Consider the following 25,555-nt stretch of genomic DNA (forward strand, 5'->3'; position numbering starts at 1 on the left):
ACCTACTGGGAGCTGCACACACCTCTCACCACACCGTCTCAGCCGTGACTGCACCAACAAGTTGCCCCGCAGGTGGAGACAAGTCCACTCGTAATCGGCCGCCTCAGCTCTGAATACTGACTCAGTGGTGTTGCAACGCTTTTCTAGCACCTTGGCACGTTGGTGTGAGATGTGCTCGTGAATAAAACCGATTCAAAAATCGTCCTCGATTGTCCTTCATCTTGAGAACGTCGCTGCACTCAGAATCGTTCATTTGGATCATTTAAAGATGCCGTCAGACAGGCCCCCTGCTGTGGACACACTCTCAAGGAGGCTTGAACCCAGTCAGGACTTTACTATCATTAAAAACTACTATTACTACTACTAATATAACAACAACAATCAAAAAAACAATAATGACAATAATTAGATTATTATTATTAATTAATGTTCACTTTTAAGGAAGTTTTAGTCTGATAAAACCAAGTTATCAGTAAACGGTCATTTTCTCTGCTCGGTGAACTTTTTTAAGTGTGGAGACTCCTAAAATGAAATTTTACTCACTGATTAGGGCGTGACTACCCTGTAAACGAAACTGATGTTTCCTGGAATAACTCCTCCAAATATTGGTTACACCTTTCACAATAAAAGCATCAACATTCTGTCATTTGTAAACTGGAACAGGAGGCGACAACTGCAGCTCAAGACAATGGTCGAATTTTGAGCATTCAAATTATAAACTGCGATTATAATTAAAACTAAAAAGAAAATGACAGTTTGAAACACAAGCGTGCAGCTGGCTCTTTGCCGTACTTTTACTTTGAAAGACAGACCACTATTTCCGCTCTCTTAAACAGACTTAAGTGGAAATTTTCAGAAGAAGGTCCATTTTGACTTTTGGAGTCTGGGTCATACTTTGCTTCTCTGCTTCTTGGTTCAAGAATCATCAGCGATGGCTCAGGCACCAGGTAAACCACCACCAGTCTAAATGTGTCACTTTTGGTGCTCAGTACCAGAAATGGTGCTTTAACTGAGCTTGTTCTCTCTTGACCAGACTGGAGCCCCTGGAGGATAGTGGTGGGGAAAAACTGGGGGAAAAGGTGAGTCTTTCATTTCAAATGGTTCCAGCAGAATCTCAACATCAACGGCATCTTCTCCTCCACAATGTGATAAACAAATGTGGATTTTACACGACTGGGCGATAACGCTTGTTTCTGCAGGAAGAAGATGAAGTACATAAATGCTATCGACAAGTTCAAACCCATCGACAGTTCTGTGACCAAAGCTCGGATTCTGCTCCTCGGCCCATCCGGTGTCGGGAAGTCCAGCTTTGTCAATTCTGTCTTCTCCATATTTAGAGACATCACCGGCAATCGGGCTGACGGCAGCAACCCGACCTCAGAGGTGAGATTTTCTGACAGAACATTACAGAATATTCAAGTTTAAACTGTTTGACCGTCAGTTAAATCCGAACTCTGCGCTCCTCCTACTTAACTGCCAGTTTCGCACCTACTTGATAAGAGGTGTTGAGGGAAGAACCTTCCTGAATCTGGCCTTGTGTGACACCATGGGTCTGTCAGAGAAGAAAGGGGCGGGGCTTCACAGTGACGACATCGTCAGCATCATTCAAGGTCATGTGCGCAATGGTTACAAGGTAAACTTTATAGCCAACGCACGAAGGAGAAGCACTGATTCTTCAAGTTTTCCTGATTTAAAAAAAAACTTCTTTGCACGCCACAGTTCAGGCCGACCTCGCCGATGACCCCAGAAACAGCTAAATATGTTGCAGCTCCGACACTCAATGAGAAGATTCACTGTGTGGTCTACGTCATGGACGCCAGCACGGTCTCCGACATGTCTGCAGCTCTAAAGAAGAAGCTGAGAGAAATACGCCAGAGAGTCACCTCACTGAGTTCGAGCAGTTTTTTTTTAGCACTTTTTAAGAAATAATATTAGCATCGTTCTTCTCCGCTGAACGATTTTGGAGTTACTTCAGATTTTGGTTGCTTGATTTTCAGAGATTCCTCAGCTGGTCCTGATGACTAAAGTGGATGAAGCCGATCCGTCCGTTATCAAGAACATCAGGAAAGTTTACAAGAGTGAAATCATTCGGGAAAAGGTCAGATGTGATGAACTCCAACACCTTGATGCAGATCGGAGGTGATTCTTCAGAACCAAATGTGAATCTTCCTCTCCCTCACACAGGCCGAGCAGCTGGCCGCTCTGCTGGACGTGCCGATTTCCTGCATCTTCCCAGTGAAGAACTATTTCCCAGATGAGGTGAAGCTGAACGACAACTGTGACGTCCTGCTCCTCATGGCCGTCTACGAGATGCTGAGCTTGGCCGATAATTACATGGACGACATCGCCACTAAATCTGTGAACGACCTCACCGAGCGACTCGGTGCCCTCTCGACCTCAGGATGAGGCAGGGTGTCACATGTGAAGCCTCCTAAATTACCCTTTAAACTGAGTGTTGCCTCTCCTCTGTCTATCATCTTTATTCATTTACCTTTGTCCCGCCCTCTCCTACTCTACTGTTTGATGCGTCAGCCTTCATGATGGGTAATAATAAAAACTCAAAGGTGTGTGAACCAACAGGGAAACTGGAGTTTATTCTTTTAACTGAGACGGTTAATGTGCAGTGAACAGCGCCGGAGTGGATCAGGCGGAGGAAGGGTCCACATCCGTGTGACAGGGTAACACAGGCTCCTGATCCGGATCCACTGATTCGGGAATCTTTTGTTTTCCTCCCAGCAACAACAATAGTGATCAGATCACAAACAGCCACTCTGACGACTCTCAAACACACGTTATATAGTGTCCAAGTATTAATGTTGCGTTAGTGCCCATGAAAACTAGGAGATCTCTCCAACTTGGCAACAGTTTACATTGAACTGAATGTACGACTGCAACTTCAACAAGCAGCCAACAGAGACGGCGCTGAAGACGGAAAGCCCAGGGACCACCAGGGGGCCGCTGGGGGCTTCGGACAGGGCCGTGGGAGGTTCTGATGGCACAGCTGACGTTCTCCAACATCTCTGGCTTTGGCTTTGTCTCATCAGCCAACAGAAAAGGCAGCATAGTGAAGAAGAAACACACACAAACACACACCAGCTCAACCAGCGTCCAAAGGCTGACTTCAGTGACAGAGGGGAGAGTCCAGTGACCCATTTGGCACCATATAAAAAACAAACAAATAATGCAAAATTATCTCTAATTTAAAAAAAACAAAAAAATGAAGATCTGTGATACCATAACAAAGCACTTTAGATTCTTAAATATAAAAAAAACACAGCTGTTAGAACACATTTCTGTTCTAATCAGGTTAAAAAACAAAGTACTGTAAATGTAAAATAAAACCTTTAACTGGCATTTAAAGATATTCCACACCTGAATCATTAATCGTGTAACTTTGGTCCTTCGGACTCGCCAACACACTGTGCTTACTTATGTCAACTTTGACAGAGGTGCCATTCAAATTCAAAACACCTAAAAAAAAAAAATCAGCAGAACATTTCCTTGTGTTTTTTCTTCTCTTACAGGCCTGTACAGGATTATTACAAATAATTAGTTTTACATTTATATATGAACATTGTTTGTTACTGAACTATAACCAAATGCAGTGTAGCCATTTGTGTTGTAGCCTGTTAACAGGTAGTAAACCTAAATGTGTAACAGAAGCTTTATGACGGTAATTAAAATGTTTTTTTAATCTCATGAATATATCTGCAGTAACCACCCACGACCACAAGAGGGAGCTCATCATTTCAGGACGGTGCGATTAATTCTGTTTTTTCCAGTTTGCAGCTCAGAATAAAAGCAGCAGTTAGCTTTTGATCAAATCTGAGTCACTCTATTGTAAAAATGAAGTAAAACATACGGGACTGATCCGATCCTCCGTTCTCATCTTTTCCTTTGAGTCCAAGAAGACGAGTGAGACCTCAGCTACAAAACGGGAATACTGCATTCTGCTGTGGCTTGGTTCATCAACTCGTGCTCCCGCATCCTGCAAGGGCGGAGGGGTGGAGGCTGGGCTAGGCCGGGCCCTCCTTTGGGGAGGATGGTGCCTGTGACATGGAGGATGAGGAGGAAGAGGTGGAACTCTTGAGGGAGCCCAGAGTTTTGCTGAGCCAGGAGTTTTTGGTGGCCTGTATCTCATTCATCAGGACTCCCCTCTGGTGCTCGAGCTCCTGCAGGGGGGAGAGGAGGAGAGACACTGATTATTAAGATCTGAGCTACATTCTTCTTCTTGTTCCCCTTCGTTATTCATCATGAACCAGAGTCGCTGGAAGGTGCAGCTGACCTGGATGCGACATTTGGCCTCCACCAGCTGTAGTTTGGTCTGTGCCAGCTCCAGCTCCATCTCCCGCAGCTGCTCCTTCAGTCCATCCTTCTCTTCGTCCGTGGGCTCGGTGGAGCTCTTCTGCCTACCGGGGGAAGACACCTGGAGCGAGCCTAAGGTGCTGAAGAGCTCTCTGCAGTGCTCACAGCTCATGACTTTACTCTGCATGTTCAGACACACAGCACACGCCCGAGTTAGCATGTTGCTAACGCGGCGCAGCAGCACTGCTGTGAGGGTGTCCTGGGGTGGGCAGGACATCACATGTCACATTTTAAAACAATTGCCATTAAGTCGCTCTGCCGGGCACTCATTGCACAAGTAGAAATTTCACAAGTTGTGTGTTTAGCCATGGTGAAATATGCAGCTCCACCCTGCTGTCTGCATCTGGGCAGTGGGGGGGGGAACAATAAGACGCCATTCAGCTCCACCCACATTTCCCTTAAGAATGCCTCTAAATTTCTCCTGTTCTTTAATCTCATATCTTGTAACTTTTGAACGAGCCCGTCTGCTTCTCTTTTCAGCAGGGAATTAATGTTATTTCGGAGAGTTTCCTGATGGTTATCCCGGTCTGAGCAGCTCTGCTGCCACACCCACATCGGAGGCTGGGTGGGCCAGCGGGAGCCTGGCGTAACCACAGCAAAAGATGCAACCATCCTGAAAAATCCCAGAATTCCCTGAAGGAAGGTGCTTGATGTCTGAGATGATGTGTGAGAACCTTCAGAACAGCGACATCGGCTGTGGAGTTTAAATACGTCAGCACAGTTTGAGCCTCATACCAGTTTGTTTCATTTTCAAGTGTGATTCTTGAGTTGGTTAAATTGCTCTCAGCAAATTGTGAGGTAGAAAATAGAGCTAATGACGCCTGAACTGCAGTTCTGCCATATTTCTGCAGCTTTTGTCCTTTTGTTTCATATTTGTCACCTTGAGACTGACGAACCTGAGAAACGAGTTCCTTTAGCAACGCAGAAGAAAAAGCGGTGCTTCGTCTATGGAGTTCGACTTGATTGTGCAGACACGTACTCAGTTCGTTGTGGGTCATGTAGCTGAATTTGTTACATTAGCATACCGTAACCCTATTGCTAATCCATGCTAATGGATTGCTAATTGCTTTTCAAGAAATGTATGTTCTTGGTCTCGGATTTTATCAATAAATTTTCCCCAAAATGCGACTTATAGTCCAGTGCGACTTATATATCTATTTTTCTTCTTTATTATGCATTTTTTGGCTACTACGACTTAAACTCCGGAGCGACATATAGTCCAGAAAATACGGTATTACAAATAATTAGTTTTACATTGATATATGAACATTGTTTGTTACTGAACTATAACCAAATGCAGTGTAGCCATTTGTGTTGTAGCCTCTTAACAGGTAGTAAACCTAAATGTGTAACAGAAGCTTTATGACTGTAATTAAAATGGTTTTTAATCTCACGAATAAATCTGCAGTAACCACCGACGACCAGAAGGGGGAGTTCATCATTCAGGATTGTGCGATTAATTCCGATTTTTCCAGTTTGCAGCTCAGAATAAAACCAGCAGTGTCCAGCCAACGGTGCTCATTTTCCAGCACCTCTCACACCGGTGTGACCATGTGGTCCTGCTAGGAGTCCATCAGGTGGCTCTGCTGACGCACGTTGACCTGGTTTGTCCAGAAACCGCCCAAGATGTCACCAACGTCTACAAGAGCCGCGTGGTTCAAGCCGCGGTCAGTCCAAACAGACCCGACGTGTTTTTGCTGGTTGTCCACACGTGTGACGCTCACGTTTGTCGTGCACAGATCAGTCGAGCTGCTGCTCTGCTGGGCATGTCCACCTCCTACATCGTCCCAGTCAAGAACTACTCTTCAGAGCTGGACGTGGACCACAACACGGACGTGCTTCTGCTGAACGCCGTGGACCACATCCTGCAGTACGCCGACCTGTACTTCCTCGACAATTCACCGCCACCTGACTGCGAGACGCCATAAATAACACTGGGGAATGAAGAGAATTAGTTTATATTGTTAGCATCTTTTATCCTATTATGTGTTATACTATATGTTTTTGTTTTATGTTACAGTTAGTTTAGAAGTTAGGAATACTATATAATCTTTAGTAGGAATACACATAAGCAAGTCAGTTGACCCTTCTTTGACATGAATACTGCTTAGACAGTTGGAGTCAGGCAGACAGGAAATGGTAGACCCTCATCGTAAAATATGACAGCATAATTTACTGGTGATTGATAAGTTCCTGGACAGGAACAATACCTCTGACCTGGCCATCTGAGAAGACAATGGAGGAGGACTGCACCAACACCAAATGAGGCAGGAAGAAGAAGATGAAGTCACCCAAGAAGGACTGGATTGGACTGAATTAGCATCAATAATTACATATGTCTTTCTATATAAACTGGGCCAAGGGATAGTTAGGTTGTCAGACTTCATGCCCTGACAATTGACTCTGTTGTTGGTAGGGTTATGAACTGGCTCAGAGCTCTGTAATATTTGTGTCTTGAATTGATTCTGTTTGCTAAATACATTTTGAAATTGACATTTGTTTACTTGAAGTCTTCATTTAAAGAACACGTGGATTGGCAGTGACACACGAGAGGTATTGCAATCCAACAGGAACCATTTTGGGATTGTGGAGTATTGATAGTCCTGACCTACTGGGAGCTGCACACACCTCTCACCACACCGTCTCAGCCGTGACTGCACCAACAAGTTGCCCCGCAGGTGGAGACGAGTCCACTCGTAATCAGCAGCTTCAGCTCTGAATACTGACTCAGTGGTGTTGCAACGCTTTTCTAGCACCTTGGCACGTTGGTGTGAGATGTGCTCGTGAATAAAACCGATTCAAAAATCGTCCTCGATTGTCCTTCATCTCGAGAACGTCGCTGCACTCAGAATCGTTCATTTGGATCATTTAAAGATGCCGTCAGACAGGCCCCCTGCTGTGGACACACTCTCAAGGAGGCTTGAACCCAGTCAGGACTTTACTATCATTAAAAACTACTATTACTACTACTAATATAACAACAACAATCAAAACAACAATAATGACAATAATTAGATTATTATTATTAATTAATGTTCACTTTTAAGGAAGTTTTAGTCTGATAAAACCAAGTTATCAGTAAATGGTCATTTTCTCTGCTCGGTGAACTTTTTTAAATGTGAACTTTCGTGATAAGGAGACTCCTGCAATGAAATTTTACTCACTAATTAGGGCGTGACTACCCTCCTCCTACTTAACTGCCAGTTTCGCCCCTACTCGATAAGAGATGTTGAGGGAGGAACCTTCCTGAATCTGGCCTTGTGTGACACCATGGGTCTGGCAGAGGAGAAAGGGGAGGGGCTTCACAGTGACGACATCGTCAGCATCATTCAAGGTCATGTGCCCGATAGTTACCAGGTAAACTTTATAGCCAACGCACGAAGGAGAAGCACTGATTCCTGATTTCTTTTAAAAACTTCTTTGCACGCCACAGTTCAGCCCGACCTCGCCGATGACCCCAGAAACAGCTGGATATGTTGCAGCTCCGACACTCAATAAGAAGATTCACTGTGTGGTCTACGTCATGGACGCCAGCACGGTCTCCGACATGTCTGCAGCTCTAAAGAAGAAGCTGAGAGAAATACGCCAGAGAGTCACCTCACTGAGTTCGAGCAGTTTTTTTTAGCACTTTTTAAGAAATAATATTAGCATCGTTCTTCTCCGCTGAACGATTTTGGAGTTACTTCAGATTTTGGTTGCTTGATTTTCAGACATTCCTCAGCTGGTCCTGATGACTAAAGTGGACAGAGCCGATCCGTCCGTTATCAAGAACATCAAGAAAGTTGACCAGAGTGAAATCATTCGGGAAAAGGTCAGATGTGATGAACTCCAACACCTTGATGCAGATCGGTGGTGATTCTTCAGAACCAAATGTGAATCTTCCTCTCCCTCACACAGGCCGAGCAGCTGGCCGCTCTGCTGGACGTGCCGGATACCAGCATCTTCCCAGTGAAGAACTATGTCCCAGATGAGGAGTTGAAGCTGAACAACAACTGTGACGTCCTGCTCCTCACGGCCGTCAACGAGATGCTGAGCTTGGCCGATAATTACATGGACGACATCGCCGCTACATCCGTGAACAACCTCACCGAGCGACTCGGTGCCCTCTCGACCTGAGTTTGAGGCAGGGTGTCACATGTGAAGCCTCCTAAATTACCCTTTAAATTGAGTGTTGCCTCTCCTCTGTCTATCATCTTTATTCATTCACCTTTGTCCCGCCCTCTCACCCGCTCCTACTCTACTGTTTGATGCTTCAGCCTTCATATATGCATATGTGCATATAAAACCTGTCTATAAAATCACGTGTTTGTTCCACTGACGCTGCACAACCACAGATTCTTTAGAGTCTGCTAAATATTCTGGGAGAGAAACACTCACATCAGCAGTAATGGGGCTCCATATAAAAAACAAACAAATAATGCAAAATCATCTCTAATTTAAAAAAAAACAAAAAAAATGAAGATCTGTGATACCATAACAAAGCACTTTAGATTCTTAAATATAAAAAAAACACAGCTGTTAGAACACATTTCTGTTCTAATCAGGTTAAAAAACAAAGTACTGTAAATGTAAAATAAAACCTTTAACTGGCATTTAAAGATATTCCACACCTGAATCATTAACCGTGTAACTTTGGTCCTTCGGACTCGCCAACACACTGTGCTTACTTATGTCAACTTTGACAGAGGTGCCATTCAAATTCAAAACACCTAAAAAAAAAAAATCAGCAGAACATTTGCTTGTGTTTTTTCTTCTCTTACAGGCCTGTACAGGATTACCGTATTTTCCGGACTATAAGTCGCACTTTTTTTCATAGTTTGTCAGGGGGTGCGACTTGTACTCCAGAGCGACTTATATGTTAAATAAATACATTATTACAGAATTTCACATGTTCGTTAGTTTCACACTGACAACCACAAGGGGGCGCTCGAGGCGTGTGTACCTGAGGAACGAGTTCCTTTAGCGACGCAGAAGAAAAAGCGGTGCTTCGTCTATGGAGTTCGACTTGATTGTTTGGTAAACTTGCTCGGATGTTCTTTATGCTATAGTTATCTGAATAAGTGTTAATATGTTACGTTAACAAAGCAGACACGTACTCAGTTCGTTGTGGGTCATGTAGCTGAATTTGTTACATTAGCATACCGTAACCCTATTGCTAATCCATGCTAATGGATTGCTAATTGCTTTTCAAGATTAAATGTATGTTCTTGATCTCGGATTTTATCAAATAAATTTCCCCCCAAAATGCGACTTATAGTCCAGTGCGACTTATATATCTATTTTTCTTCTTTATTATGCATTTTTTGGCTAGTGCGACTTAAACTCCGGAGCGACATATAGTCCAGAAAATACGGTATTACAAATAATTAGTTTTACATTGATATATGAACATTGTTTGTTACTGAACTATAACCAAATGCAGTGCAGCCATTTGTGTTGTAGCCTCTTAACAGGTAGTAAACATAAATGTGTAACAGAAGCTTTATGACTGTCATTAAAATGTTTTTTTAATCTCACGAATAAATCTGCAGTAACCACCGACGACCACAAGGGGGAGCTCATCATTTTAGGACGGTGCGATTCATTCTGTTTTTTCCAGTTTGCAGCTCAGAATAAAAGCAGCAGTTAGCTTTTGATCAAATCTGAGTCACTCTATTGTAAAAATGAAGTAAAACATACGGGACTGATCCGATCCTCCGTTCTCATCTTTTCCTTTGAGTCCAAGAAGACGAGTGAGACCTCAGCTACAAAACGGGAATACTGCATTCTGCTGTGGCTTGGTTCATCAACTCGTGCTCCCGCATCCTGCAAGGGCGGAGGGGTGGAGGCTGGGCTAGGCCGGGCCCTCCTTTGGGGAGGATGGTGCCTGTGACATGGAGGATGAGGAGGAAGAGGTGGAACTCTTGAGGGAGCCCAGAGTTTTGCTGAGCCAGGAGTTTTTGGTGGCCTGTATCTCATTCATCAGGACTCCCCTCTGGTGCTCGAGCTCCTGCAGGGGGGAGAGGAGGAGAGACACTGATTATTAAGATCTGAGCTACATTCTTCTTCTTGTTCCCCTTCGTTATTCATCATGAACAGTCGCTGGAAGGTGCAGCTGACCTGGATGCGACATTTGGCCTCCACCAGCTGTAGTTTGGTCTGTGCCAGCTCCAGCTCCATCTCCCGCAGCTGCTCCTTCAGTCCATCCTTCTCTTCGTCCATGGGCTCGGTGGAGCTCTTCTGCCTACCGGGGGAAGACACCTGGAGCGAGCCTAAGGTGCTGAAGAGCTCTCTGCAGTGCTCACAGCTCATGACTTTACTCTGCATGTTCAGACACACAGCACACGCCCGAGTTAGCATGTTGCTAACGCGGCGCAGCAGCACTGCTGTGAGGGTGTCCTGGGGTGGGCAGGACCTCACATGTCACATTTTAAAACAATTGCCATTAAGTCGCTCTGCCGGGCACTCATTGCACAAGTAGAAATTTCACAATTTGTGTGTTTAGCCATGGTGAAATATGCAGCTCCACCCTGCTGTCTGCATCTGAGCAGTGGAAGGGGAACAATAAGACGCCATTCAGCTCCACTCACATTTCCCTTAAGAATGCCTCTAAATTTCTCCTGTTCTTTAATCTCATATCTTAGCCCGAGCCCGTCTGCTTCTCTTTTCAGCAGGGAGTTAATGTTATTTCGGAGAGTTTCCTGATGGTTATCCCGGTCTGAGCAGCTCTGCTGCCACACCCACATCGGAGGCTGGGTGGGCCAGCGGGAGCCTGGCGTAACCACAGCAAAAGATGCAACCATCCTGAAAAATCCCAGAATTCCCTGAAGGAAGGTGCTTGATGTCTGAGATGATGTGTGAGAACCTTCAGAACAGCGACATTAGCTGTGGAGTTTAAATACGTCAGCACAGTTTGAGCCTCATACCAGTTTGTTTCATTTTCAAGTGTGATTCTTGAGTTGGTTGAATTGCTCTCAGCAAATTGTGAAGTAGAAAATAGAGCGAACGACGCCTGAACTGCAGTTCTGCCATATTTCTGCAGCTTTTGTCCTTTTGTTTCACATTTGTCACCTTGAGACTGACAAACCTGAGAAACGAGTTTCTTTAGCAACGCAGAAGAAAAAGCGGTGCTTCGTCTATGGAGTTCGACTTGATTGTTTGGTAAACTTGCTCGGATGTTCTTTATGCTATAGTTATCTGAATAACTGTTAATATGTTACGTTAACAAAGCAGACACGTACTCAGTTCGTTGTGGGTCATGTAGCTGAATTTGTTACATTAGCATACCGTAACCCTATTGCTAATCCATGCTAATGGATTGCTAATTGCTTTTCAAGATGAAATGTATGTTCTTGGTCTCGGATTTTATCAATAAATTTTCCCCAAAATGCGACTTATAGTCCAGTGCGACTTATATATCTATTTTTCTTTTTTATTATGCATTTTTTGGCTAGTGCGACTTAAACTCCGGAGCGACATATAGTCCAGAAAATACGGTATTACAAATAATTAGTTTTACATTGATATATGAACATTGTTTGTTACTGAACTATAACCAAATGCAGTGTAGCCATTTGTGTTGTAGCCTCTTAACAGGTAGTAAACATAAATGTGTAACAGAAGCTTTATGACTGTCATTAAAATGGTTTTTTAATCTCACGAATACATCTGCAGTAACCACCGATGACCAGAAGGGGGAGTTCATCATTCAGGATTGTGCGATTAATTCCGATTTTTCCAGTTTGCAGCTCAGAATAAAACCAGCAGTGTCCAGCCAACGGTGCTCATTTTCCAGCACCTCTCACACCGGTGTGACCATGTGGTCCTGCTAGGAGTCCATCAGGTGGCTCTGCTGACGCACGTTGACCTGGTTTGTCCAGAAACCGCCCAAGATGTCACCAACGTCTACAAGAGCCGCGTGGTTCAAGCCGCGGTCAGTCCAAACAGACCCGACGTGTTTTTGCTGGTTGTCCACACGTGTGACGCTCACGTTTGTCGTGCACAGATCAGTCGAGCTGCTGCTCTGCTGGGCATGTCCACCTCCTACATCGTCCCAGTCAAGAACTACTCTTCAGAGCTGGACGTGGACGACAACACGGACGTGCTTCTGCTGAACGCCGTGGACCACATCCTGCAGTACGCCGACCTGTACTTCCTCGACAATTCACCGCCACCTGACTGCGAGATGCCATAAATAACACTGGGGAATGAAGAGAATTAGTTTATATTGTTAGCATCTTTTATCTTATTAGCATGTGTATACTATATGTTTTTGTTTTCTGTTACAGTTAGTTTAGAAGTTAGGAATACTATATAATCTTTAGTAGGAATACACATAAGCAAGTCAGTTGACCCTTCTTTGACATGAATACTGCTTAGACAGTTGGAGTCAGGCAGACAGGAAATGGTAGACCCTCATCGTAAAATATGACAGCATAATTTACTGGTGATTGATAAGTTCCTGGACAGGAATAATACCTCTGACCTGGCCATCTGAGAAGACAATGGAGCAGGACTGCACCAACACCAAATGAGGCAGGAAGAAGAAGATGAAGTCACCCAAGAAGAAGGACTGGATTGGACTGAATTAGCATCAATAATTACATATGTCTTTCTATATAAACTGGGCCAAGGGATAGTTAGGTTGTCAGACTTCATGCCCTGACAATTGACTTTGTTGTTGGTAGGGTTATGGACTGGCCCAGAGCTCTGTATATTTGTGTCTTGAATTGATTCTGTTTGCTAAATACATTTTGAAATTGACATTTGTTTACTTGAAGTCTTCATTTAAAGAACACGTGGATTGGCAGTGACACACGAGAGGTATTGCAATCCAACAGGAACCATTTTGGGATTGTGGAGTATTGATAGTCCTGACCTACTGGGAGCTGCACACACCTCTCACCACACCGTCTCAGCCGTGACTGCACCAACAAGTTGCCCCGCAGGTGGAGACGAGTCCACTCGTAATCAGCCGCTTCAGCTCTGAATACTGACTCAGTGGTGTTGCAACGCTTTTCTAGCACCTTGGCACGTTGGTGTGAGATGTGCTCGTGAATAAAACCGATTCAAAAATCGTCCTCGATTGTCCTTCATCTCAAGAACGTCGCTGCACTCAGAATCGTTCATTTGGATCATTTAAAGATGCCGTCAGACAGGCCCCCTGCTGTGGACACACTCTCAAGGAGGCTTGAACCCAGTCAGGACTTTACTATCATTAAAAACTACTATTACTACTACTAATATAACAACAACAATGAAAACAACAATAATGACAATAATTAGATTATTATTATTAATGAATTATTAATTAATGAACTTTTTTAAGTGTGGAGACTCCTGCAATGAAATTTTACTCACTAATTAGGGCGTGACTACCCTGTAAACGAAACTGACGTTTCCTGGAATAACTCCTCCAAAGATGTTACACCTTTAACAATAAAAGCATCAACATTCTGTCATTTGTAAACTGGAACAGGAGGCGACAACTGCAGCTCAAGACAATGGTCGAATTTTGAGCAATCAAATTATAAACTGCGATTATAATTAAAACTAAAAAGAAAATGACAGTTTGAAACACAAGCGTGCAGCTGGCTCTTTGCTGTACTTTTACTTTGAAAGACAGACCACTATTTCCGCTCTCTTCAACAGACTTAAGTGTACATTTTCAGAAGAAGGTCCATTTTGACTTTTGGAGTCTGGGTCATACTTTGCTTCTCTGCTTCTTGGTTCAAGAATCATCAGCGATGGCTCAGGCACCAGGTAAACCACCACCAGCCTAAATGTGTCACTTTTGGTGCTCGGTACCAGAAATGGTGCTTTAACTGTTCTGTTCTCTCTTGACCAGACAGGAGCCCCTGGAAGACAGTGGTCTGGGGGAGAAGGTGAGTCTCACATTTCAAATGGTTGCAGCAGATTATCAACATCAACGGCATCTTCTCCTCCACAATGTGATAAACAAATGTGGATTTTACACTACTGGGCGATAACGCCTGTTTCTGCAGGAAGAGGACGGAGTACATAAAGGCTATCAAGGAGTTCAAACCCATCGACGGTTCTGTGAACAAAGCTCGGATTCTGCTCCTCGGCCCATCCGGTGTCGGGAAGTCCAGCTTTGTCAATTCTGTCTTCTCCATATTTAGAGGCAGCATCGGCAATCGGGCTGACGGCGGCAAACCGACCTCAGGGGTGAGATTTTCTGACAGAACATTACAGAATATTCAAGTTTAAACTGTTTGACCGTCAGTTAAATCAGAACTCTGCGCTCCTCCTCCTTAACTACCAGTTTCGCCCCTACTTGATAAGAGGTGTTAAAGAAGGAACCTTCCTGAATCTGGCCTTGTGTGACGCCATGGGTCTGTCAGAGAAGAAAGGGGAGGGGCTTCACAGTGACGACATCATCAGCATCATTCAAGGTCATGTGCCCGATGGTTACCAGGTAAACTTTATAGCCAACGCACGAAGGAGAAGCACTGATTCTTCAAGTTTTCCTGATTTAAAAAACAACTTCTTTGCACGCCACAGTTCAGCCCGACCTCGCCGATGACCCCAGAAACAGATGGATATGTTGCAGCTCCGACACTCAATAGGAAGATTCACTGTGTGGTCTACGTCATGGACGCCAGCACGGTCTCCGACGTGTCTGCAGAGCTACAGAAGAAGCTGGGAGAAATACGCCAGAGAGTCACCTCAATGAGTTCGAGCAGCTTTTTTTTAGCACTTTTTAAGAAATAATATTAGCATCGTTCTTCTCCGCTGAACGATTTTGGAGTTACTTCAGATTTTGGTTGCTTGATTTTCAGACATTCCTCAGCTGGTCCTGATGACTAAAGTGGACAGAGCCGATCCGTCCGTTATCAAGGACATCAGGAAAGTTGACCAGAGTGAAATCATTCGGGAAAAGGTCAGATGCGATGAACTCCAACACCTTGATGCAGATCGGTGGTGATTCTTCAGAACCAAATGTGAATCTTCCTCTCCCTCACACAGGCCGAGCAGCTGGCCGCTCTGCTGGGCGATACCAGCATCTTCCCAGTGAAGAACTATGTCCCAAATGAGTTGGAGCTGAACAACAACTGTGACGTCCTGCTCCTCACGGCCGTCTACGAGATGCTGCGCTTGGCCGATAATTGCATGGACGACATCGCCACTAAATCTGTGAACGACATCACTGAGCGACTCGGTGCCCTCTCGACCTGAGTTTGAGGCAGGGTGTCACATGTGAAGCCTCCTAAATTACCCTTTAAACTGAGTGTTGCCTCTCCTCTGTCTATCATCTTTATTCATTTACCTTTGTCCCGCCCTCTCGTACTCTACTGTTTGATGCTTCAGCCTTCATGATGGGTAATAATAAAAACTCAAAGGTGTGTGAACCAACAGGGAAACTGGAGTTTATTCCTTTAACTGAGACGGTTAATGTGCAGTGAACAGCGCCGGAGTGGATCAGGCGGAGGAAGGGTCCACATCCGTGTGACAGGGTAACACAGGCTCCTGATCCGGATCCACTGATTCGGGAATCTTTTGTTTTCTTCCCAGCAACAACAATAGTGATCAGATCACAAACAGCCACTCTGATGACTCTCAAACACACGTTAGATAGTGTCCCAAGTATTAATGTTGCGTTAGTGCCCATGAAAACCAGGAGATCTCTCCAACTTGGCAACAGTTTACATTGAACTGAATGTACGACTGCAACTTCAACAAGCAGCCAACAGAGACGGCGCTGAAGACGGAAAGCCCAGGGACCACCAGGGGGCCGCTGGGGGCTTCGGACAGGGCCGTGGGAGGTTCTGATGGCACAGCTGACGTTCTCCAACATCTCTGGCTTTGGCTTTGTCTCATCAGCCAACAGAAAAGGCAGCATAGTGAAGAAGAAACACACACAAACACACACCAGCTCAACCAGCGTCCAAAGGCTGACTTCAGTGACAGAGGGGAGAGTCCAGTGACCCATTTGGCACCAACGCTGAGGCTCCAGTGTCAACGAAAAATGGAATTTTTGGCTCCAGTCAAATTCTGCTGCTCGAACAGAAGCACAGGCGGACGACTCGCTGCTGAACAAATGTTGGGCCGACCGTGCCGTGCATATAAAACCTGTCTAAAAATCACGTGTTTGTTCCACTGACGCTGCACAACCACAGATTCTTTAGAGTCTGCTAAATATTCTGGGAGAGAAACACTCACATCAGCAGTAATGGGGCTCCATATAAAAAACAAACAAATAATGCAAAATCATCTCTAATTTTAAAAAAAACAGAAAAATGAAGATCTGTGATACCATAACAAAGCACTTTAGATTCTTAAATATAAAAAACCACAGCTGTTAGAACACATTTCTGTTCTAATCAGGTTAAAAAACAAAGTACTGTAAATGTAAAATAAAACCTTTAACTGGCATTTAAAGATATTCCACACCTGAATCATTAATCGTGTAACTTTGGTCCTTCGGACTCGCCAACACACTGTGCTTACTTATGTCAACTTTGACAGAGGTGCCATTCAAATTCAAAACACCTAAAAAAAAAAAAATCAGCAGAACATTTCCTTGTGTTTTTTCTTCTCTTACAGGCCTGTACAGGATTATTACAAATAATTAGTTTTACATTTATATATGAACATTGTTTGTTACTGAACTATAACCAAATGCAGTATTCCCCCTTATAGCCATTTGTGTTGTAGCCTGTTAACAGGTAGTAAACCTAAATGTGTAACAGAAGCTTTATGACGGTAATTAAAATGTTTTTTTAATCTCATGAATATATCTGCAGTAACCACCCACGACCACAAGAGGGAGCTCATCATTTCAGGACGGTGCGATTAATTCTGTTTTTTCCAGTTTGCAGCTCAGAATAAAAGCAGCAGTTAGCTTTTGATCAAATCTGAGTCACTCTATTGTAAAAATGAAGTAAAACATACGGGACTGATCCGATCCTCCGTTCTCATCTTTTCCTTTGAGTCCAAGAAGACGAGTGAGACCTCAGCTACAAAACGGGAATACTGCATTCTGCTGTGGCTTGGTTCATCAACTCGTGCTCCCGCATCCTGCAAGGGCGGAGGGGTGGAGGCTGGGCTAGGCCGGGCCCTCCTTTGGGGAGGATGGTGCCTGTGACATGGAGGATGAGGAGGAAGAGGTGGAACTCTTGAGGGAGCCCAGAGTTTTGCTGAGCCAGGAGTTTTTGGTGGCCTGTATCTCATTCATCAGGACTCCCCTCTGGTGCTCGAGCTCCTGCAGGGGGGAGAGGAGGAGAGACACTGATTATTAAGATCTGAGCTACATTTTTCTTCTTGTTCCCCTTCGTTATTCATCATGAACCAGAGTCGCTGGAAGGTGCAGCTGACCTGGATGCGACATTTGGCCTCCACCAGCTGTAGTTTGGTCTGTGCCAGCTCCAGCTCCATCTCCCGCAGCTGCTCCTTCAGTCCATCCTTCTCTTCGTCCGTGGGCTCGGTGGAGCTCTTCTGCCTACCGGGGGGAAGACACCTGGAGCGAGCCTAAGGTGCTGAAGAGCTCTCTGCAGTGCTCACAGCTCATGACTTTACTCTGCATGTTCAGACACACAGCACACGCCCGAGTTAGCATGTTGCTAACGCGGCGCAGCAGCACTGCTGTGAGGGTGTCCTGGGGTGGGCAGGACCTCACATGTCACATTTTAAAACAATTGCCATTAAGTCGCTCTGCCGGGCACTCATTGCACAAGTAGAAATTTCACAATTTGTGTGTTTAACCATGGTGAAATATGCAGCTCCACCCTGCTGTCTGCATCTGAGCAGTGGGGGGGGGGGACAATAAGACGCCATTCAGCTCCACCCCCATTTCCCTTAAGAATGCCTCTAAATTTCTCCTGTTCTTTAATCTCATATCTTGTAACTTTTGAACGAGCCCGTCTGCTTCTCTTTTCAGCAGGGAGTTACCGTATTGGCCCGAATATAAGACGGTGTTTTTTGCGTTGAAATAAGACTGAAAAAGTGGGGGTCGTCTTACATTCGCGGTCTAGACATTATACCCATTCACAACACTAGATGGCGCCATATATATTTAAAGCGAATGCTGAACTTAACGTCCCAGGCCAAAGCGAACCCCTGTCACGAAGAAGAAAAATAAAAATAGCGGTAGCACGAAGAAGAAAAGTAAAAAATAGCGGTAAGAAAGAAAAGAGAAGAAAATAAGAGAAGAAATAACAGAAAATAGAGAAATGTAGCGACAATCTGGAGAAAAGTGGGTCGAAGATATAATCATTTGTTTCAGATGTACTGTAATTATTTTCTGTATAAAAATTACATTTGGTGTTCAAAAAGTCTTTTTTCAAACTTGAGTCTTGAAAAAGAGGGGGTCATCTTATATTCGGGCCAATACGGTAATGTTATTTCGGAGAGTTTCCTGATGGTTATCCCGGTCTGAGCAGCTCTGCTGCCACACCCACATCAGAGGCTGGGTGGGCCAGCGGGAGCCTGGCGTAACCACAGCAAAAGATGCAACCATCCTGAAAAATCCCAGAATTCCCTGAAGGAAGGTGCTTTTCTTAACTGTAGCCGTAAACGTGTGACCTGAGCTCACCCTGACGATGTCCAGCTCCTCCTTTGTTGCTGCCTGCTGTTTCTCCAGCCTGGTGCTCAGCTGGGAGCAGATCTGAAGCCACAGCAGAAAAGAGGAGGATATGAGGGGCGCCACAGGTGGACCACAGGACAACAGACGTGCTCGTCAGTGCCTAACGTCAGTCACAGTTTCACCGACGTCTTCCTGAAGCAGCCCCACCTGTTTGTATTCCACAATGATGGCTGCAGTTTTCTTGATCTCCAGCTCTGCTTTCTCCAGCTCCCTCCGAAACACCTCCTTCAGCTGTGAGCAACAAAGAGGAGAAGAAGAAGAAGATGATGATGATGATGAGAAGGAGGAGCCGCTCCGAGACTATGAAACGGTGACATCATCAGTTGCTTTTTGACCGGGATCCTCCGTACGGTGAGTGGTGCCAGGGCTGGCGTTCCACTGGTGCCCAGTACTGCTGAGTCATGACAGCGTTTCAGAAGACTCACACCCGCCGTTTTTGAAACCCCACATCGGCGGCGGCGTGCATTTATCGATATTCGCCGATCAACGCGGCTGCTACCTGGGCCGTCTCCTCCCCTTGACAACGCTTCTCCTCCTCCGTCTCCACCAGACGCTGTTTAGTGCTCAGAAGCTCTTTGTTCAAGACATCGGCCTTGTCTTCTACCTGAGGACACACACACACACACACACACACACACACACACACACACATTAAAGACAGGATTCATTCTGGGAGTCACTGAATGGACCCGATTTAAACTCCAGTAAACTTCACATATGAAATATGGTGGTTACCTGGTCAAGGTCATTCCGAAGGGCAATCTTGCTGGTGACCAGTTCATGGGCCAGATCGTCGTTCTCTTGTTCCAGTCGCATGGTTGCTTCCTGAAGGCGTCGGTTCTCCCTCTGGACAAAAGGTTTCATATGAAAATGAAATTAAAAAAAGAACTTTTGATGTTTAATAACTTCAGGAATCTCTGGTGAGAGAGGATTTTATCTGACGTCCAAAACTGGGTAAAATTGAAAAATTAAACACACACACACGCACACACACACGCACACACACACCATCTTAAAGCCTCCATTGTAGACCTTTAGTGGAATCTCATGATCACTGGTCTGTAAACATTCTCACATGACAGCCTCAATGGGACAAAATAATTGAATGGTTGTCATGGTTACAAGTGGTCACCTGACCTCTCTTTTACAGCGATCAGAGTGTAAATGCACAGTTACTATAACGCTGCTGCATTCATGCAGCATAAATGGGGATAAAAACACTTAGACAATAGAAATACAGTATTATTGCACACATTTGGTAATATTGATGCATACACACACACACACACGCGCACACACACACACACACACACACACACAGGTGGAGAAAGGAGAACATTTCACACTGTTTAGCAGATTAAATGAATTTTTTTCTTTGGGAGAAAATCTAACAGCTCCTTGGCTAAAGCCTCGTACGTACGTCCCAACGTGCTCTCCTTTGATATCCTCCTTAACGACGCTCGACACTGTTAGGTCATACCAAACAACCCTCCACGGTTTGGGATTGTGTAAATCCAGATTCTCACCTCGCTGCAGCCCGCTGTCACAACGCTCTTGTCTCAGGCTTCAGCTCCACACACTGAACCTAAACATGCTCCTGACAGCAGCTTTTCTTCTCCGTCTCACACTCTCTCACCCTCAACACTCTTATCTGCACTGGTAGAAACGACGCCAGCGGTCAAAAATGTGCACCCGTGGTGGAAAAATTCTCAGAGTATCAGAAAATAAACGGGAGGAGCAGATAAATACAGAGGAAGAGTCTGTTTTTCTGCCGTATTTGAGCTCATCCAGGGAGAATTTAGTGGCTGCTGAAGGAATCAGCAAAAAAGATGAGGCGGCGAGGTCGACCCTTCCCTAAAGTCTCTCTAACTAATGTCCGAGCTCAGTGTTTATGTGTGTGTGTCACTGCCGATCCTGATCTGCTCTCCTTGATCCAGTGACTCCAGTCACTTTTCCAGTAAATCCATCACAAATCCATTGTAATAACAATGTGAAAGAGCTCCGTCATCATCCTCACATTAATCTGTGAGAGCGATGAAGAGGAACATCTGCCCGACCCCCTGCGTGAACATCTGACAGAGAAACGAGTCGTTTGGACTGAACGTCACATCTGAAGACGCAAAAAGACCAACACAGGATCCAGTTTGAGGATCGAGCCGACAGTCTAATTTTAGAACAAGAGATGTTCTCCTGACAAAACTTCACACAAACGCGTCTTTTTTTAGAAGCACCTTCTAAATCCCAAAAACGTTCCCCGACCAGGTTTATGTGCGTTTACCCAGTAATCCAGAGCGAACCCATGCGGACGCTGCTGTGTTGTGTACCTGGTATCGGTCGATGGGGTCCTCTTGTTGTAGCTGACTCTCTCTCAGGGTTTGGTACTCCTTCTCAAACTTCTTCAGTTTTTTAGTTGGAACCTAAAACCAGACAAAAGGTGTTTTTCACATCTGCATTTTTATCAATTTCAATACACAAAAAGGGATTCAAACTAGCAACTGTTCCTGTCTGCAGCGTTCTCCCTGAAACAGACACACATCTGACAGTTTATTAAAAGAATTAAACTACATAAAGTGTGTTATTCAGGGGAGAAGAATGCAGCCAGGAGTCAAATGCTTAGTATCAGGGAAGTCGTCAGTCTCAAGGTGACAAATATGAAACAAAAGGACAAAAGCTGCAGAAATATGGCAGAACTGCAGTTCAGGCGTCGTTAGCTCTATTTTCTACTTCACAATTTGCTGAGAGCAATTCAACCAACTCAAGAATCACACTTGAAAATGAAACAAACTGGTATGAGGCTCAAACTGTGCTGACGTATTTAAACTCCACAGCCAATGTCGCTGTTCTGAAGGTTCTCACACATCATCTCAGACATCAGAAACGTGCGTCAAACACAATAAACTGAAACAAGTTAGTGGTAAAATGAAGGTGCTGCGGGCTAAAACTGCCATGTGTATAGAGCTTTAAGTATGTTCCTGCTCTGCAACATGAAGAAATGTGCGTGTGCGTGTGTGTGTGTGTGTGTGTGTGTGTGTGTGTGTGTGTTCCCGGTAATGTTATCCCTTGCCAGTGGAGCCAGCGTTGCCATAGCGGCCAACGTTACGGTGGGGATTTCAGGTCAGTCACACTGTCCCCCCTGTGAGACTTGCGTTTGTTCTCTTCTCGCTTGTTTGTTCTCTTCTCGCTTGTTTGTTCTCTTCTCGTTTGTTTGTTCTCTTCTCGTTTGTTTGTTGGATCACCTCTGGTTTGTTTGTTGGATCACCTCTGGTTCTCCCTCCTCGTCCGCTCCATCCAATCAACAGCTTTAACTCTTCTCTCGCTCTGAATGGAGCTGAACTTGTGCACCGCCTGCCTCCGTCTGGTGCAGCGGCGACTCTATCAACCCTAATCCCACTTCCTTACTGCGGGTTAACCTTTGACCTGTGTTAACCAGGAAGCGCTGAGAAGTGTCGCACAATTCCACAGTGGATGCGCGACAGAGCAGCCCTGATCCTTTCATAGGCATTTTTCTGTCTTTGCGTGAGTCATTTCGCAGCGTTTGACATGAGCACAATAATCCACCTCACACGGGCCAGTTTCACTCTTGTTATTTTTGTGCTGAGTGGAACGTCGCCCCCTCGCTCTCATCTTTTTCCATCACCTTCCAACTGACACGAATCAGCCAGTCAAGCCTCCCTGGAGGTGATTCACTGAGCTCTGGCTGAACAAGAACAGAGTCCAGACACTTTTCTAACTTTCTTTAACCGTTTAGTTAATAATCGGCGACAGACGTGCACAAAAACCCTGCTGACTGCTTATGCAACAGCCCCAGAACAGACAAACTGACAGCACTTGCAACACTGCGGCGCACTAACGTGTGAGAATGCAACTTTGGATTCAAACCTCAAACAGATTTTCACAGCTGAATTCCTCTTCTGTCTTTTATTCAGTTAAGTCGTTTAAAGCGAAACCTTGAAGTTACACCAATGTTTTCAAAATAGAGACGTGTGAATTAGAGATATTCCAGAAATTCCAGCAGCTGAGTGAAGCCTATTTCAGAAGGTTTGCATGTCATTTTACTGAAGGCTAGAACGCCGGTAGATTCAAACACGCCTGTTCCAGGGTTAGAATTCCTTTAACTCCCGTCTTTTAAACCTGCGGAATGCATCAGTTCAGATTGAGGTGGGAGAGAGAGATAAAGACATGGAGAGAGAGAGAGAGAGGGATAGAACCGTCTCACTCTGAAGGACACAGTGCTGCAGGAAACGGTACCAGGCCCACTTTTAGATTACTGACCTGAATCCCTGCAGTAATTGGACTGGTCCCAAACCATCAAACAATATGGTGTCATTTAAAACAGCAGCAGAAATGATTTCTATGCATATGTGTGTGTTTGTATGTGATTACACCGTTACGCAAGGTGGCCGCGTTCTAAGTTGAATATTAAAATAAAGACAAAAGCAAGTGGACATCTCTGGGGACAAAAAACTAGGCCATGGAATTTAATTGCCCACAAACACAAACATACACACACACATCCCCTAACAAGGTCTCCATTGATTCCACAGTAATGTCAGTAATTGAAACTAACAGACAGCCACAAACGACTAACTGGACTGGCCGACAAAGCTCCGTGACGGTGAAACATCACACACACACACACACACACACACACACACGCACACACACACACAAACACACTCTCATAGCGGAAAAAGGCTTTCAAAGCAGAGCCTGAAATCAGTGGAAAGCCGTTGATATTCTACCGGACTGAAAGGACGAGCACAGATACGAGATGTGACAGCCGACAACAGCAAACGAAGAAGAGGAGGAAGAGCTCTGACCTACAAACTGTCAAAGACACTGGAACCAGTCCCACCAGGGGTACAAAACCAGAAACAGCCAGTCAATGAAACAGACCTACCACCGATCTGGGAGTTCTGAGACGTCGGGAGTGGGCGACCAAGTATGCCAGGGTGTCCTCCTCCCCCGGTCGGTCAACTACGTGGGCATCGTACGCCACCATGATAGACACCTCCTGCATCATTTTGACCCCGGCAGCAGGATGGAGGATGAAGACAAAAGAGGAGGAGGAGGAGGAGGAGTGCAGCTGACAGGTCCAGCTCCTCTCAGTAACTGAAGGAGGTAAGTGGCTGCTCACAAGAGTCCCTCGTGAGTCCGGCCCCGCCCACTGCCAGGGCTGGGGGGAGCGGGAGGAAAGAGAGCAGTACAACACACCTGTTTGTTCTGCCGTGAAACGCTAGAAGTGTGTGATAAAAGGACGATGAGTCTGCCTCTTTCCGAAGCAGAGAGTCCTCCTCCTCCTCCTCTCTCTACACCCAAGCCTCTGTTCATTAAAAACAACGCTATGGGCGTGCGTATGCCGCGCATGTGTGGTTTTGAGATAGGAAGGAAGCTGTCAGATCAACCACAGTGACTCGTCAGTGGCAGCTGCACGTTGTTCCAACGGTAAGAAGCAGAAAGAGCGCTTCAGTCCTGGAGGATGGATGCCTGTAGGAACGCTGGTGTAAATCCAGAGCTTCCAAGAACCAACGCACTGTGTGTCCAACAAAAAAAGGCTAGAGCAGCAACAGGGGAGGAGGTGCAGGTACACATTCCTCACAAGATAAACTCAGCAACCGCTTCCTTTGGAATATTAAAACAATCTGATTAATCAGCCTAATCCCCTGCAGCTAACAAAGGTGCGACGCGACGCTCTGCTCCAGAAAAGTTGCCGCTCCAGCTGCGGTACGGTGGATGATTAAGGAGCCTGAGAGATTTGAGTGTTTCCAATAATCCCCAGAAAGCCTGAGCCACCCTACTGAGTTCATCAGTCAGGGGTGCCAGGGAATTCTTTCAGTTTTAAGCAGCTTACTGGGTCCAGATGATCCGATTTAGACGTTGACAGGAAAAAACATGAAAAATGAGGCTGACTCGACAGCAAAGTGGCTTTAACATACGTGTTCACATAGTAAATGACTGTCTGCATGGAGGAATCTTTATTTCCTGTGAGTATTCAGGTAATCGTGCACGTCAGAAATGGATGGATGGATTACAAAGGTAGACTTGTGGCTCCAGTTAGTAGGTGCTAACGGAGGTCCTGACACGACAGCTTGTTCTGCTTGCGGGATTTTGCAAGAGTGAGTTAAATGTACCAAACCACAGGAGATAAAGAACACAGGATATCCTGTATGTAGAACACACAGATAAGATCGCTGCTGACCACTTACGAGCAGGGAGAAAACAGCGTGCTGCCGACACGCTCACAGAGGCAACATCTGCCCGGCGACCGGCGTGAGTAACCAAAACGTTCCCGAGATAATGAAAATGCTTAATGCATGGAGAAAAAAGAGAGGCAAGAAGGAGCAGCAGAGCAGGGAGGAAGAGTATGTGGTTCAGCTCTGTACTTCCTCTATCACACACAGAATATTATTAACTGTGTGCGCAGGCTTCGGTCACTGGTGAACTCAGCAAATTCCCTAAATACCAGCAACCACATTCAGGTTGGGAGGAGGTGTGTGTGTGTGTGTGTGTGTGTGTGTGTGTTCTCATAGGTGATGCACATTTTACCTGCAAAATGAGGATGTATCTGGGTGAGCGTGTGCTTTTGGAAGTGAGTGGTAAAGCTTT

General features: G+C 45.2%; 4 protein-coding genes across 7 annotated transcripts in view; 2 read left to right on the plus strand and 2 right to left on the minus strand.

Annotated features, from left to right (window-relative positions):
- The window catches only part of LOC101077665 (uncharacterized), a 7,681-nt gene extending 5,096 nt beyond the window's left edge, over positions 1-2,585 (plus strand). Inside the window, exons 7-13 of the mRNA XM_003974348.3 lie at positions 832-947; positions 1,034-1,079; positions 1,200-1,383; positions 1,481-1,633; positions 1,720-1,891; positions 1,998-2,098; positions 2,185-2,585. Coding sequence (XP_003974397.2) covers positions 832-947; positions 1,034-1,079; positions 1,200-1,383; positions 1,481-1,633; positions 1,720-1,891; positions 1,998-2,098; positions 2,185-2,406 — 994 coding nt within the window. The 3' untranslated portion in view covers positions 2,407-2,585. The remainder of the gene's footprint in view (positions 1-831; positions 948-1,033; positions 1,080-1,199; positions 1,384-1,480; positions 1,634-1,719; positions 1,892-1,997; positions 2,099-2,184) is intronic.
- The window catches only part of LOC105419117 (rab GTPase-activating protein 1-like), a 26,694-nt gene extending 22,117 nt beyond the window's left edge, over positions 1-4,577 (minus strand). The window contains exons 1-2 of one of the 2 annotated variants that reach the window (XR_003886189.1): positions 4,286-4,577; positions 3,923-4,172 (exon numbers count right to left, since the gene is read on the minus strand). Coding sequence is in view for 1 of the 2 variants with exons in the window: in XM_029827695.1 (XP_029683555.1) it covers positions 4,017-4,172; positions 4,286-4,525 (396 nt within the window). In the remaining variant the exon portion in view is untranslated. Of the gene's footprint in view, positions 1-3,275; positions 4,173-4,285 lie in introns of those variants that run through there. The other variant, XM_029827695.1, reaches the window with a different exon arrangement.
- Positions 4,578-9,853: 5,276 nt separating this feature from the next.
- Positions 9,854-25,555, minus strand: part of rabgap1l (RAB GTPase activating protein 1-like) — a 57,826-nt gene continuing 42,124 nt past the window's right edge. For 2 of the 3 annotated variants that reach the window (XM_029827684.1, XM_029827683.1), the window contains exons 20-26: positions 21,274-21,366; positions 19,685-19,795; positions 19,449-19,553; positions 19,097-19,180; positions 18,899-18,970; positions 10,465-10,665; positions 9,854-10,354 (exon numbers count right to left, since the gene is read on the minus strand). In XM_029827684.1, coding sequence (XP_029683544.1) covers positions 10,199-10,354; positions 10,465-10,665; positions 18,899-18,970; positions 19,097-19,180; positions 19,449-19,553; positions 19,685-19,795; positions 21,274-21,366 — 822 coding nt within the window. In that variant the 3' untranslated portion in view covers positions 9,854-10,198. Of the gene's footprint in view, positions 10,355-10,464; positions 10,666-15,709; positions 17,570-17,682; positions 17,885-18,898; positions 18,971-19,096; positions 19,181-19,448; positions 19,554-19,684; positions 19,796-21,273; positions 21,367-25,555 lie in introns of those variants that run through there. The other variant, XR_003886188.1, reaches the window with a different exon arrangement.
- Positions 14,010-15,728, plus strand: LOC105419235 (interferon-induced protein 44-like). Its single transcript, XM_029827690.1, has 7 exons — positions 14,010-14,106; positions 14,192-14,228; positions 14,349-14,532; positions 14,630-14,782; positions 14,869-15,040; positions 15,147-15,247; positions 15,334-15,728. The coding sequence occupies exons 1-7, from the start codon at positions 14,091-14,093 to the stop codon at positions 15,541-15,543; spliced, it is 873 nt and encodes a 290-aa protein (XP_029683550.1). The 5' UTR covers positions 14,010-14,090; the 3' UTR covers positions 15,544-15,728.

The sequence above is a fragment of the Takifugu rubripes genome, chromosome 20 (assembly GCF_901000725.2).
Source record: "Takifugu rubripes chromosome 20, fTakRub1.2, whole genome shotgun sequence".
NCBI classification, from domain to species: domain Eukaryota; kingdom Metazoa; phylum Chordata; class Actinopteri; order Tetraodontiformes; family Tetraodontidae; genus Takifugu; species Takifugu rubripes.